Here is a 14,253-nt window from a genome sequence, read left to right on the forward strand (position 1 = left end):
ATATTTTGTAATTTCTTTTAGGTTTTAGGGCTGTATTATTATTCTGATCATGCAGTTAACCTTGTTAAGCTTCAACACATTTCATTACATTTGATTTATTATGTGGAACAGTTGCATGTAATATATTAAAATTATATGCATGTCAATACATTTCATTAGCACATGAGATGCAGGAGGTGACATTTTCATGTTTTTTCTTCACAGCTTGGACTTCGAAGAATGCGCCCACAAGTTGATAAAAATGGATTTCCCCGATAGCCAGACGGTACGTAAATAAACGCTTCTCTCTCAAATCCTGCAGATCTGTGTTGCTTTCTGTGTCCCTGCACACAGCTGTTTATCAGAAGCTTTTTCATCTAAATATTTGTTTTCAGTCTCAGAGGTAATTTGTGCCTTTGTGGTCACTTGGGAAGCATTTGTCATCTTAATATCCTTGTTTTGCAGTTTCACAGTGGGGAAAAAAGGTCTGTTTTGGCTAATGGTAACTGGGTGTTCCCTCCTGTTTTAACTGATCAAATGCCTTTCTCCAGAAATGTCCCGTTTGTGATTGTCACCCTGCTGTTTCACGAATCAAACTGGAATTCAGTGATGGAAAGTCTTGTATTTGTCAGCACATTTGTGGCATAAGTGCTAGTTTAAATTCACAATCATGACACCATGATACCTTTAGCCATAGCTCTTTCATGGATGCTGGCTTTCTAAAGTTCTCTGTGGTCTGGTTTTGTCTTCAAGGTGGATTGAGGTTTGCTGTGACCTTTTTTTTTTTTTCTCACAACTTATACTATACCACTGTTAGACAACCTAGAGAATATATAGAGAAAAAAAGATAATTGTTTTTTTTTTTTTTCATCTGTGTGTGTGTAGATACAGATTTGAATGTTCCGGTATGATTTTGTCAAAGGTTTAATAGACACAGGCGAATTATTGTCTGTCTGTCTGTGTGTGTGTGTGTGTGTGTGTGTGTGTGTGTGTGTGTGTGTCTATATATATATATATATATATATATATATATATATATATATATATATATATATATATATATATATATATATATATATATTATTATTATTATTATTATTATTATTATTATTATTATTATTATTCCCCCTTATTATTGCTTTTATGTTTTAAAGCTTAAAGAGAGAGAGAGAGAGAGAGAGAGAGAGAGAGAGAGAGAGAGAGGAACAATTAAACCTATTACAAGCAATAATCAAAGAGTGCTTTAATTATCTGAACGTTTTCCAGTCAAGAGCAGTGAGTGATTTTTCTTTTTCGCTGTTTTACTGCTGTTTGATTCTTACTGAAGACATCATAGACAGCGGGAGATCTAATAGGCTGCATTCACACTAATGCACAGATCTATTTTTACATATCAGATGTTTTATCCTGTCTGTTTAATCCCTTAAGACTTAACTGACTGTTTACATTCATTTCGTGTCATTAAAGCATTTTGAGATGCAAGTGCATTTAACTTACATGGAGTTGCGCACAGCCGCGAGCGCTCTTCACAAAGGACACATAAGCATTTGAAAACAGCCGTCTGAGTGAGTTTTGTGTATTGAAAATATAGGCCTATTGCATTCCAAACAGAGGATTGTTTTTTTTTTCTCCTCCAACTCCTAGCTGCAATGGAGTAACATTATTTTCCATCTGTTTAATGAAAAAAAATTCATTTCAGAACAAATACACTAATATCAATATATCAAATGTCATCAAAAGTCTGATGAATATTGCGATAGGTTTGTTTTTAGCTATATATTCAAGCCCTACTCTGAACACACTGGTTTTCTTGGCTCTCAGCCTGTTAATCAGTCCGTTTGACCTTTTAAGAGAGATGAGGATGATAACCGGATTCGATCCCCTTGGTCCACTCTGCCTTCTTATTCCATATACGGACTGTCTTGTTTAGCTGGTGCAGTACAGATAAGGCTGTATGTTGTCCCCAGAGCATATATGTAATGTCAACAACATTCACGGCAGGGATCATTATGTTTTTTTTGCCCCTTTTTGAAATGACTTCCACTAAGACGATCTGTATCAAATAAGATGGGATTGTAAAGAGTCCCGAAATAGAATAGAGCCCCCTCACCCCCACCACCACATCTGCTGCTTTTGGCCATTTGAGAAAAGAGCCAGTGAGGTGCACAAGATGGAAACATTGTGTTTGCAGGCCTGAGGGAGATTGTGTAACAGGGGTAGCATCCTACAAATGTCTTCTTTATCGCTTCGCTCCAGCTCTCCTCACAGGCTCAGGAGCGGCTCAGGAGCAGGTCAGGAGGGGAGAGGCATGTACTCGCTCCCTAGCATACAAACATATGTCAGCTGTGTTGTGGGTGACATCTCTACATCCACCTACTATCATCTCCACATAAATCTGGGATGTCTTTGGCTCAAAAATAAGGATTTTTTTCTGTTGGTGCCAGTAGTTCAGGTTTGCACTTCCCTTGCCAATATTTGAATTTGCTCCACATCAAAAAGTTGTACATTTCATTTAAATAAAAAATATTGGCAACCCATATAAGTTAGTGCACACACATTAGGAGCAGTAAGTAGATCTAATTTATATTATATTTAGACTTCATATATTTGGCATGAATACTTCCATATATTTATTTAATTTATTAGCTTACATCCAACATTATAAGCACACTAAACTAGTGTGAAGAAACCAGGGAAAATTAAAAACATTCAGTTGAAATTGGTGATGTAAGTATTGTAGATGCTTAATATATGTAGGTATTGTTATTAGTTTTTAATGTTTATACATTTATATTCAGACTTGTATTCATACTATATAGTTCTTATTTGACAATTTTTCTGTTTATATGTTATTTACGTATATATACATATATTTAGAATATTGTCAAAATTCTATATTGTTTTTGTTGTTGCTGGTTTTTGTACGTTGTTTACACAGAAACGAAACATTAAGCAAATTGACAATGCTGTTTCTTTGAGCTGATAGTGGAGCCTTTAAGTGATTTAAATATAAAACCAATATAAATGATTACCTCATTGCAAGGAAGTGCTCGTGTTTGCCAGTTTGTTGGTGGTGGGTCGTTCTCAGATCTCTCTCTGAAGCCAGAGCTGGCAGAACATGGCTCACATCCAGACCTACCACAGTCCTCTGCGTCATCAGAAAAACACACACACACACACACACACACACACACACACACACACACACACACACACACACACACACACACACACACACACACACACACACACACACACCTGAGCCTGCCTCAATCCCCCCAATCTCTGTGCAACATGAGGAAACACGTCAATACTCTGGTTTCCTTAACAGCACTGTTTGATAAATAAGTTATTATTGGAACAAGACATCTGAAACTGGTAATCTGAAAGTTTGACGGGGGGGTTTCGTTCATCCAATTAAGTGTACACTTTATAGGCGTCTCAATGACATTAACATATAATGTTACATAAAACGTAGAATGTCAGCCTGTTTTTTTTTTTTTGTCGTATGATTGATGTACTGTGGTGTACTGCAAACCCTGTGCCTCGTTTAGAGCTTGTTTTAACATTGCGGTATGCGCTGTTTCTTTCACACATATGGGTTCACGTCCTTGGAACCCACTGCGTTTTGTCCCTCCTGAGTTGTCGTACCAGAATAAACCGTCCTTGAGTCTTTGGTTATTGCCGTTTCTGCCTAGAGATCTGGCTTTGCTCCTAAATGCAGGGTTCCCACAGTCATGAAAAACCTGGAAATATAAGGGTATTTTAAAACTGTTTTCCAGGCCTGCAAAAAAAGCATGGGATAATCATGTCATGAAAGGCATGGAAATGTATGGAGTAAATATAGGGTTTTCTGGACTTTGTTTTAAAATATTGTACAGCTGTGAGCAAATCATTATTTTGAGTCAGTTGAACTGGTCCATCTGAAAGACTAATTAGTGAATTTGATCTGAATTCGAATGTTTTTGTTTATTTATTTATTTTCATTTATTTTTTTCATTCATTCTAGTGGACATTCATTGATGTAAGAAACTCTGTTAAGCAAAACACCCCATTTGTCCAACCTTCATAGCTGTAATTCCAAGTTGAACATTTGTGGTAAGAACTCTTCTGTCTTACGAAAATCCCTCTAGATGAGGTCATTAGCTTTTGCGTGTTTAAAGGTTGCTATAAAAAGGTGAAATGTTGTTTTAAATTCCGTACAGCTGCTGCTGATTGGCAGGTGTTCCTGTTAGGGTGGAGATTGTTTATAGTCTGCAGCAAGAAGTCTACCACGTGTTTGGTTTCCAGTTTCCACACAAGACATTGAGAACAGCATTACAGAGCCAAAGACCAACATAGAACTTATTTGGAATTGGAACTTCCATCATTCCCAAAGTTCTACACATCATTTGCCACTTGTGCGTTTAATAGCGGTTTGTCCAATTTGTTGGTCTCAGTTATCAATGAGAGTGTATAGTACCCCCAGCTTCATTTAACATATACAATGTTTTCTACCTACAATTACACTTGAAATAACTGTTTTCTATTTGAATATATTGTAAAATGTAATTTATTCCTGTGATGGAAGGCTGAGTTTTCAGCATCATTACTCCAGTCTCCAGTGTCACATGATCCCTCGGAAATCATTAATTCATTGACATTGACATTATAACGTGGATTTGGTGCTCAAGAAATTTTTTATTATTACCAATGTTGAAAACTGTGCTGCTTCATTTTTGTGGAAACCATGATGTTTTTTCAGTAGTCTTTGATGAATAGAAAGTTCAAAAGAACAGCATTTATTTGAAATATAATTATTTTGTAACATTATTAATGTCTTTGTCACCTTCGATCAATTTAAATCTTACTGACAGTGGTGTATATCTTTCCAGTTAACTTTTAGAAAACATGGGCTGTAAAAACTAGGAAGCCTCATCATTATTCACATCACATTAAATATGCTGTCAACTCTGACTGAGGTCCATGAAGCTGAGATGATTCACAGTTATTCAGCCTTCATTTTATAGGGATCATTTAATACTTCACCCTCGGAGATGTGAAGGCCAAAGCATGGCGTGTGAAAATATAAATGTTTTAACTTGCTGTGTTGATGTTTGCACTGAAATGTCAGTGCAGAAATGATTGAAAACATTACAGCCAGTCTCATAATTTCCGTGTCGACACATCAAAGTTTCCCCTTCAAAAGAGGATTGTAAAATGTTTCATAGAGCACACTTTCGACGAGGTTCAAGTGAAAATTAGCAAAGGCACTGACAATTGATGTGGAGCAGCCGCTGTCTGGCAGAGGAGTTGATGGCGCGATTATTAGTCTTGTGAGCAATAAACACATCACAAGTGCGGAATGAATCATGGGACTTCACAGATGGCCTGTTCATTATTCAGCCACATTTCTGCCTCCGCCCGCCTCAGCCACATGGAGTACAAACTTATGGATTGAGTGCATCGAGCTGAATCATAACTGCATTCAGTTAGCAGATAGATAATTCAGCTGCATGAGACGCTAATCGAATGATGATTTATTTCAAAAGCTTCTGCTGCCATTGCCTTTTTCACTGAGCGAGAAAGCATTAAGTGCAGATAGGGATATGGATGACCGTTCATTTTGTTTACTTGGGGTGTCTTGTATGTATAACTAGCTTTCCTCTGTGGTCTGTTTTCATTTAGTACAAGTGCCTCGGATTATCTCTAGATGAAGAAATTTAAGTCTTTTTTTTTTTTTAATCAGAACAATGTTGAGTCTCATGCTCATGAGAGAACTAAATTCTTTACACTTTACAATAAGGTCCCATTAGTTAACCTTAGTTAATGCATTACCATTAACTCATAATGAGCAATACATTTCAACAGTATCTTTGTCAATGTTAGTTAATAAAAATTGTTATTTGTTAGTTAATGTTAGCTCAGGTCCATCAATTAAAATGAACAAAGTTAGATTTTAATAAGTTATCATTAAAAGTAAATAAGTGCTTACTGTGTTGGCTGTTGCTGGCTATTTCAATTTAGTGGGTGTGTCGCAAATCCAATGGCGCTGGTAGTGACGATTCTCTCTGACCAATCAAAGATCTCCAGTCTTTTCGCATAACATTTTAGTTTCGGTATGGCTCGCTTGAAACCTCAACCGAGGTGGTACTAAGAAAAGTTCCAGGTACACAGTGGAACCACCCTAAAAAATGTGAGCCGTACCGAGATATACCATGCAGTGAGAAAACGCCAATTAGGGATGTTTTCAAATCCCTAATCCACCAAATGAGCATTAATGAAACCAAAACTTTTCTAAAATTTTACAATTTTCAATACCACACTAAAAGTTAATAACATGCAGCTGCAAAGCAGATATTCTTTGAAAGAATTTTTTTTGCAAATATGCATGTGTTTGAAAGCAGTCGTGGGTACCAAATTGAGCTGTTACTACCATTGGGAAAACTGGTATCATATTTTTGTTTTCTTGTTGGATCGACATTTCACACCCAATACGGGGGTAATGAAAAACACATTTTTCTTGCAAAGTGCTCTTCACCTGAACTTTCACTTCAGGTGTTATTGATTGAATGCTCCAGCTTGTTCTTTACACAGCAGATCTTCAGCATGACTTTCTTTGCCTGTCCCACAGACGTAGATGCCTAAAACTCGGGCCGTACTCATCCACGCAGAAAGAAGGTCTTCATGCTGACCCCACTGCACTTAGGGAATGCTGCTTTGCCTCTGATTGAGTTCACTCAATGTCCCACATATGCCAGAATTTCAGTCGAGCAGTTTTTTTTTTTTTTTTTTTTTTTTTTTTTGAGGTTTCAGTTGGGTTTTAGCAAGAGAAGTGATAAGTTTTTTTTGTTGTTGCTCTCAATATAGAAGTTTTATTGTGTTGTGGATATACTGGAGGTAAGTGGTTATTGATTGTCTGGATGTGAGTCTGGGTTTCAGTCCTTGTGCTGTTTGTTCGATCTGACCGCTGACAATTTTTCTTCAGGGGAAATGAAATAGGCTGGTGTAGTTTTGAAGTTACTTCAGATGGTTAAAGCCCTAAATTTGTTTCTTTATGTTTTTCATGTTCTGCAGCTTTAATAAAAGTTAATGGCTTTTCCATCAGTCTTTGCAGAGCAGATGGCTGGTCATCTGTGGCAACAGTCTTGCTGTGCACGAATGCAGATTTCACGGACGCTCTCTTGCGCTCCCTTCATCTCATATCGCTCTTCAAATATTTCTAGTCTGCCCTGAGGGAAAAGCTTCTATCAGCTTCGTGTCAATCACAATCCGTCCGTCATTCTGTAGTTCCTCTAGCTATAATGTATCCAAGCAGTGAAAGCAGAGTGGAGTGGGATGAGATGTTGCACTTACAGTGAGGGCATGCAGGAGCTCGACTGGGCCGCAGGTGCAAAGAGGGAAGTGCTAAAATGGCTGTTTTGACTATGTAATCCCTCTGGTTTGCTGTGTGGGTAGGATCGCCGCAAAGGGTCACTATGGCATTCCGGCCCTTCGGGCTGAAAAGATTTACCTGACATCTCACTTGATAGAATCTCTCATGGTTTTTCTGCTTGAGGCAATGGGGATGATGCTAATGAGGGAATCAGGGAGTGATTTAACCAATGCCGAAGCCTGGCTTTGTGCTCCTGCTTGGTCTGCTGCGCAGTAATGCTGCTAGTGTCATAGAGCAGTTTAATTAACAGGGATTTCCCTGTTCATACATGAAGAACAGGTATTAGCTGAGTCAGAGAACCGTAGTCAGACTTCTTCTAGAACTGGAAACTTTGCTGACAACTGCATTACCAATTTGTGAGATGCTTAACTGTTTTCAACATTGATGATAATATGAAATGTTTCTTTAACAGCAAATTTGCATATTAGAATGATTTCTGAAGACTGGAGTAATGATGCTGAAATTCAGCTTTGCCTTGATAGGAATAAATTACAATTTAAATATATTCAAATAGAAAACTGTTATTTCAGATTATATTTCAGAATATTACTGTTTCTATTGTATTAAATCAAATAAATGCTGCGAGTATGTTGCATGTATTTAATAAATAAAAAGCAAATATAGTAGACAATATAATAACCGTGACATTGAGGCGCCAGCGCGCCGCGTTCACTTGCATTGCATTGTTAAAAGCCTTTCTTTAAAGCGAATTTCGTTTTGTACAAATTGTATCTTAATTTTAATAAATGTTTCATCAACCAATTGCATGTATTTAATAAATAAAAAGCAAATGACAATATAATAACCGTGACATGGATGTGCCGGTGCGCCGCGTTCACTTGCATTGCATTGTGAACTAGAGCGCATCTCATCGTAAATGAATGAAACTCAGCGTAGGCTTATGCCTCATACATTAGCATTAAATATCTTTGCTGCATCCTTTCTAGAACAGACAAGGGCTTTCTTGTGGCTCGCATCAGCAGAGCATTGCATCGTCCATAGACCGCAAAACAATCGCCGGATGGCGGGCGGGTGCGGCTTTGAAATTTGGTCAAAAAACGTTGGTGCGGATGATGAGTTTTGTGATGCGGTTGCGGATGAAATAATACCCCATCCGCGTATCTCTATCGATAACAACATTGAACACTACACAAATATTAATTTTTTTTTTTTTAATTTGGGCGATCAAATAGCAAATTAGTGTCTGCTCGTTTATTCAAACTAAATTGTCCTATAATAGACGAACGTCGCGCACCCCCCCCCCCCCCCCCCCCCCCCCGACGGTTATGTTACGAACCGTCACATTTGACTCACGTCATAACCGTCATCACCAATTCTGAAACCGGCACACCCCTACTTCACTGTAGTTCACAATCACGTTCATGTTTCTGGAAAGTGATTGAACTTTTCCTTTACTCTGATATTGCTTGAAAGCGTGAAAAGGTTCTATAACCGAGTTACAGCCTGTAAGATTTTAGCTCCCTGAAAAAAAAAAATTATATATATATATATATATATAGAGAGAGAGAGAGAGAGAGAGAGAGAGAGAGAGAGAGAGAGAGACTAGTGCCGTAGGGCTGAGCCACCTTTCTGCTCTGCACTTGCTCTCAAACTGTCCTGTGATCAGAACACCTTAACGTCACACCTGGCACATTTGGCTCTCTGCCTGCAGGCACCTGTTAGAAGAGTCAGAAATGATCTCATCAGGGCTTAATGCCATCTCAACTGGACCTCAAGTGCTCAGTACTTTATCTGCTTGGACACTGTTTTTGATATCCAGCGCTGGTTTCTTTTGCAGGTGTCAGGTGATTTTTAAGACCTCTTAAATTGATCACAAGCATGCTTTTCTTCCTTATAATCCTCAGCTCCCTGGTGAATATATGAAGTAGATCATGAAATCAATAAGCTTATGGAGTGTTATTATAGGGTATAAGTAGAGAAGTGCTGCAGCTCATACAGTAAGATGAGATGTTATACCTACTGTGTGTGAGGGGCCGTGGAGCTCAGCTGAGTCGCAGGTGTGAAGCTCGAAAAGTTAAATGGCTTTTTGGAGCATAGAATCCTTCCTGTTTCCTGTGAGGGAAGGAATGAGCATCTGTGGGTAGGATCACATCCAGTCCAGGCATGAGGAAGGGCTCGCTAAGTGACTTCAGAGAATTACTTGACATCACCTCAATTGAATCTCTCCACCATAGGTTTTCTTTGCATGCCCCCAGTCACTGCAGACGTTTTGATGTTTCTGTCCTAAATGTTTGAAACAACCTTAAATACTGTGCGTGTGTACCTTGGAAAAGATGTTTTAATTGGCTAAAAGTGCCTAAAAGTTTTCACAGTACTGTAGTGTGCAGGTAGGATAAGATGTTCCAAGCATCTTGAACTTGCCACAGTTAGTCTAACAGTTAGGCTGTAGATTGGCTCATATGTGCTACTGTTCAAAAGTTAATCATTTATTTCTTTAGTTTTTAGTTTTTTGCTGCAAGTCTCTTATGCTTACCAAGGCTGCCTTTTTTAATCAAAAATACATTAAAACAGTAACATTTTAATTGTAAAAGCCATTACTCCAGTCTTTTGTGTCACATGATACTTCAAAAATCATTCTAATATGCTGATTTGATGCTCATGAAACATTATTATCATGTTTACATGCACCCTCATAATGCGATTATAATGGTATTTTGGCAATATTGCGGTTAAACTGTACCTCATGTAAACGCTATACTTTGATCAAATTAATGTGATTAATCTCATAATCGTATAATAAGCATACTCATATTATATGCTGATTTTAATCGCAATAAACAGGCTCAATCACATTATATGGTTATAATGCGTTTGAGGTGTTGACATGCCTGTTTATTTCGGACCAAAGTGCGCATGTGCTTGGACGTACACGGATGCCACAGCTTCATGAATGAACTTGAGTGACATTATTCTGAAGTTTTCATAATTTCTTTGAAATAGTGTAGGCATTTGTAATGTATGTTACAAAAGATTTCTTTAACTTTTAATCAATTTAGTGCGTCCTTGCTGAATAAAAGTATTAATTAAAAAATAAAATGACCATGCTGGCATGGGCTATTTGGTTTAAGCAAGGTTATCACATCTCTGGTGTACATTAAAGTCAAAGACCCACCTGACGTCAATTAATTTTTATATACAGCCATTCAAAACCCGATGTCACACATGTAGCTGAAAGCGATCACCAATAGAATCATTCTGGTTTGGACGGGGATTCATGTAAATGCAGATATCGGATACAAGTCTTGTCTTATGTGAATGTAAACAGGTGGGACAAAAAAAAAAAATGGTCAAAAGATCAGATCTGTGCATTATGCCATATGATAGCTTTGTTATATATTTTTTTTCCCCCAGTTTACAAAACATTTAATGATTAATCTGCATCTCAAGTGCTCAACACTTCACTTCATTGAAGTCCACTGTTTCAGGTATCCAGCTCGCTGAAGGAAAGAGCCTTGAGATTTTACAATAACTGGTTTTAGATCATCACATCTAATAATGCGGTCAGAAGATATGAGGTTATGAAATCAATAGACATTAGTGAAGAAGTGCTGGGAATGGATGATCAGCTCCACACCTTCACTTTGTTGCTTTAAAGTGCAAAACTGATGTTTAGTGTGCTTTTGAGATTTTTTTTTCTCATGTGCATCTGTTTCTCTTCACAGAAAGAGCTGTGCAACATGATCCTGGACTGTTGCGCCCAGCAAAGAACATATGAGAAGTTCTTTGGTCTCCTAGCTGGGGTGAGCCTGTCTTTCCCCCGTCACTGTTATGCTGTATTCACGTCGTGTTGAAATGACCATAATTAAAATATGAAACATTTTATTTATTTATTTTTAAGTATAAGATGACACTTTAAACATTTTTTTTGTTTCATTACAAACTTTTTAGTTTGTAGTTTTATTTTTTTAAATACTTACGTATTCATTTGTTTTTATTTTTATTTTGTTTAGTATTTATAATTTTTATTTAAATTATTGAGTTTGTATGGCAATTTAATTATAAGGTGAAACCTTTTATTTTTATTTTATTTTTATTTTAGGCATTTTTAAATTATTTAGTGGTTGGTTTGTTTTGTTTTGATTTTGTTAAAGGGTTAGTTCACCCAAAAAGGAAATTTCTGTCATTAATTACTCACCCTCATGTCGTTCCAAACCCGCAAGATCTTTGTTCACCTTCAGAGCACAAATTAAGATATTTTTGATGAAATCCGAGAGGTTTCTGAACCAGCTATAGGCAGCAACGTCATTGCAACTTTTAAGGCCCAGAAAAGTAGTAAAGGCATCATTAAAATAGTCAGTGTGACTACAGTGGTTCAACCTTAATGTTATGAAGCGACGAGAATACTTTTTGTGCACAAAAAACAAAAAAAGAACGACTTTTTTCAACAATTTATTCTCTTCTGTGTCAGTCTCCTATGCTGATCACATAGTAAACACAGTGCAGCGCTTCTGGGTTCTATGTCAGAACGCCGGCTCATTATTGGCCGATGCTGATCACGTGAGCATGCGTGTGATGCTGACGCAGGAGCTGGCCAATAATGAGCCGGCATTCTGGCGTTGCTGCCTATGGCTGGTTCAGAAACACCTCGGATTTCATCCAAAATATCTTAATTTGTGTTCCGAAGGTGAACAATATGAGGGTGAGTAGTTAATTTTTGGGTGAACTAACCCTTTAAGAGATTGCAACAGTTGTTTTTGTTTCTCCGTCTGATATCTTCATCTTGTATGTAGAGGTTTTGCCTGTTGAAGAAAGAATACATGGAGAGTTTTGAGGCCATCTTCCAGGAGCAGTATGAAACCATCCACCGGCTTGAAACCAACAAACTTCGCAATGTTGCCCGATTGTTTGCTCATCTCCTCTACACAGACTCTGTTCCATGGAGTGTGAGTTACTTTTATTGCTTCCTCCTTTACATTCACCACATCAGCATTTAGCATCCCGCAAAGCTGTAATTACATTTCAGACAAAGACACATCAATATGGCTGGACACATTATTGGTTTCCTGATGCAGTAAAACAATGTTTTCTCTCAGGTCCTTGAATGCGTTAGAATGAGCGAAGACACAACGACATCCTCCAGTCGAATCTTTGTGAAGATTTTGTTCCAGGAACTTTGCGCTTACATGGGTTTGCCAAGACTGAACGAGAGACTGAAGGACATGTAAGTGCTTTTCTTTGTGTACTGTGCGCTTTCATTGAATAAAATTAAACTTTAAAATGAAGCCGTATAGCAGACCATTTCATTTGTTTATTCCTCAGGACTCTTCAGCCTTTCTTCGAGGGTCTGTTCCCACGTGACAACCCGAGGAACACAAGATTTGCCATTAATTTCTTCACATCGATCGGCCTTGGAGGACTGACGTACGAACCTGTGAAACCTCTTTTGTTGGGTCACTTCAATTATTATGAAATAATGCTCATCAAACTTGTTTTTTTTTTCTTTTCTTTCAGGGATGAGCTGAGAGAACATCTGAAGAACGCTCCTAAGATGATCATGACCCAGAAACAGGACGTGGAGTCATCTGATTCTGATTCCTCTTCCTCTTCCTCTTCAGACTCCTCCTCATCTTCAGATTCCTCATCTGACAGTGACAGCAGTGATAGCGACTCGGACTCGTCCAGCGGCTCGAACTCCTCCTCCAGCAGTGACAGCTCTTCAGGTATCAAAACACTTGTCATTTAAGTTTAAAAAGGGGCCTTTTCTCCAACAAAATCATTTGTTATGACTGGCTAACCTGTTTATCTGAAGTACTAAAGGAATAATTTAGGGAATATCTATTTGGAAAGAATGAATCATTCTAGAATTGGTTGAAATAACTTCAAAAATGTGGTATGCACACTTTACTCTTTCAAAGGACTCAAAACTCCAACCTCTTTCAACCATAAAGTGAACGGTAAAAAAAAAAAAAAAAAAAAATTTATTTTTAAAAAAAAAAATATTATATTGTTAAAAAATATATATATATATTTTACAAAATTAAAAATAATTTTATAGAACACTTTAAAATTACAATACTAATGTTTACGTCATTAATTTATTCATTTTCTAGTTTTTATTTTTGTCATGAAGCACAGAGCTGTTTTACATGCATACAGCTCATTATACAGTATTTCAGCATCAGTGAAACCAGCAGCGCATATATTATAATTAATTTACAGTTTCACTATCGAACTAAGCCATATTGCAATATCAATTTATTTTGATATATCATGCAGCCCTAATTACAATTCCCAACTGAATTGAAAGTAGTAGTGTTATACCCATGACTGAATGTCCCATTTTTAATGGTTTAGATTGGATTGAAAGCTTTTATGAGCAAGAGCAGGGACAATCCGGTTTCCCATTGTAACTTGATGAAATGTGAAAGAAAGTGCGGCCATTGGCCGAATTATTCATGCCGTTCGTGTCTGGACTTGACATGCGATCAGTTTTGTGTTTGTTTTTGTTTTTGTTCCTTAATTATTCTGCTTGTTATGGAGTGTTCCCCCCTCCCTTCCTGAGCCCTGATGATCACCAGCCTGTACTTCAGGACTTTAGGAGTGTCCACTTTGTAGATCCCATCACACAAATGCTCAAATTTTGACAAGAATCCTTCCAGTTTCAGCTATTTAGGATCCCTGTTGTTATGGAAACCCAGGGCTTTTTAAAGTTTCTTTATATTGTTTTTATATATATATAATAAATAATGTAACACACACACACACACACATTGTGTATATTATGTATATGCATACATACATACATAAATATATATATATATATATACATACATATATATATATATATATATATATATATATATATATATATATATATATATATATATATATATATATAT

The 14,253-nt window shown here is 37.2% G+C and overlaps 1 protein-coding gene across 2 annotated transcripts in view; it reads left to right on the top strand.

Annotated features, from left to right (window-relative positions):
• Positions 1 to 14,253, top strand: part of cwc22 (CWC22 spliceosome associated protein homolog) — a 45,128-nt gene that overhangs the window by 26,449 nt on the left and 4,426 nt on the right. For both annotated transcript variants that reach the window (XM_079881709.1, XM_079881708.1), the window contains exons 15-20: positions 205 to 265; positions 11,077 to 11,154; positions 12,145 to 12,297; positions 12,448 to 12,575; positions 12,674 to 12,775; positions 12,866 to 13,074. In XM_079881709.1, coding sequence (XP_079737835.1) covers positions 205 to 265; positions 11,077 to 11,154; positions 12,145 to 12,297; positions 12,448 to 12,575; positions 12,674 to 12,775; positions 12,866 to 13,074 — 731 coding nt within the window. The remainder of the gene's footprint in view (positions 1 to 204; positions 266 to 11,076; positions 11,155 to 12,144; positions 12,298 to 12,447; positions 12,576 to 12,673; positions 12,776 to 12,865; positions 13,075 to 14,253) is intronic.

Source organism: Squalius cephalus (assembly GCF_949319135.1).
Source record: "Squalius cephalus genome assembly, chromosome: 9".
NCBI lineage: Eukaryota > Metazoa > Chordata > Actinopteri > Cypriniformes > Leuciscidae > Squalius > Squalius cephalus.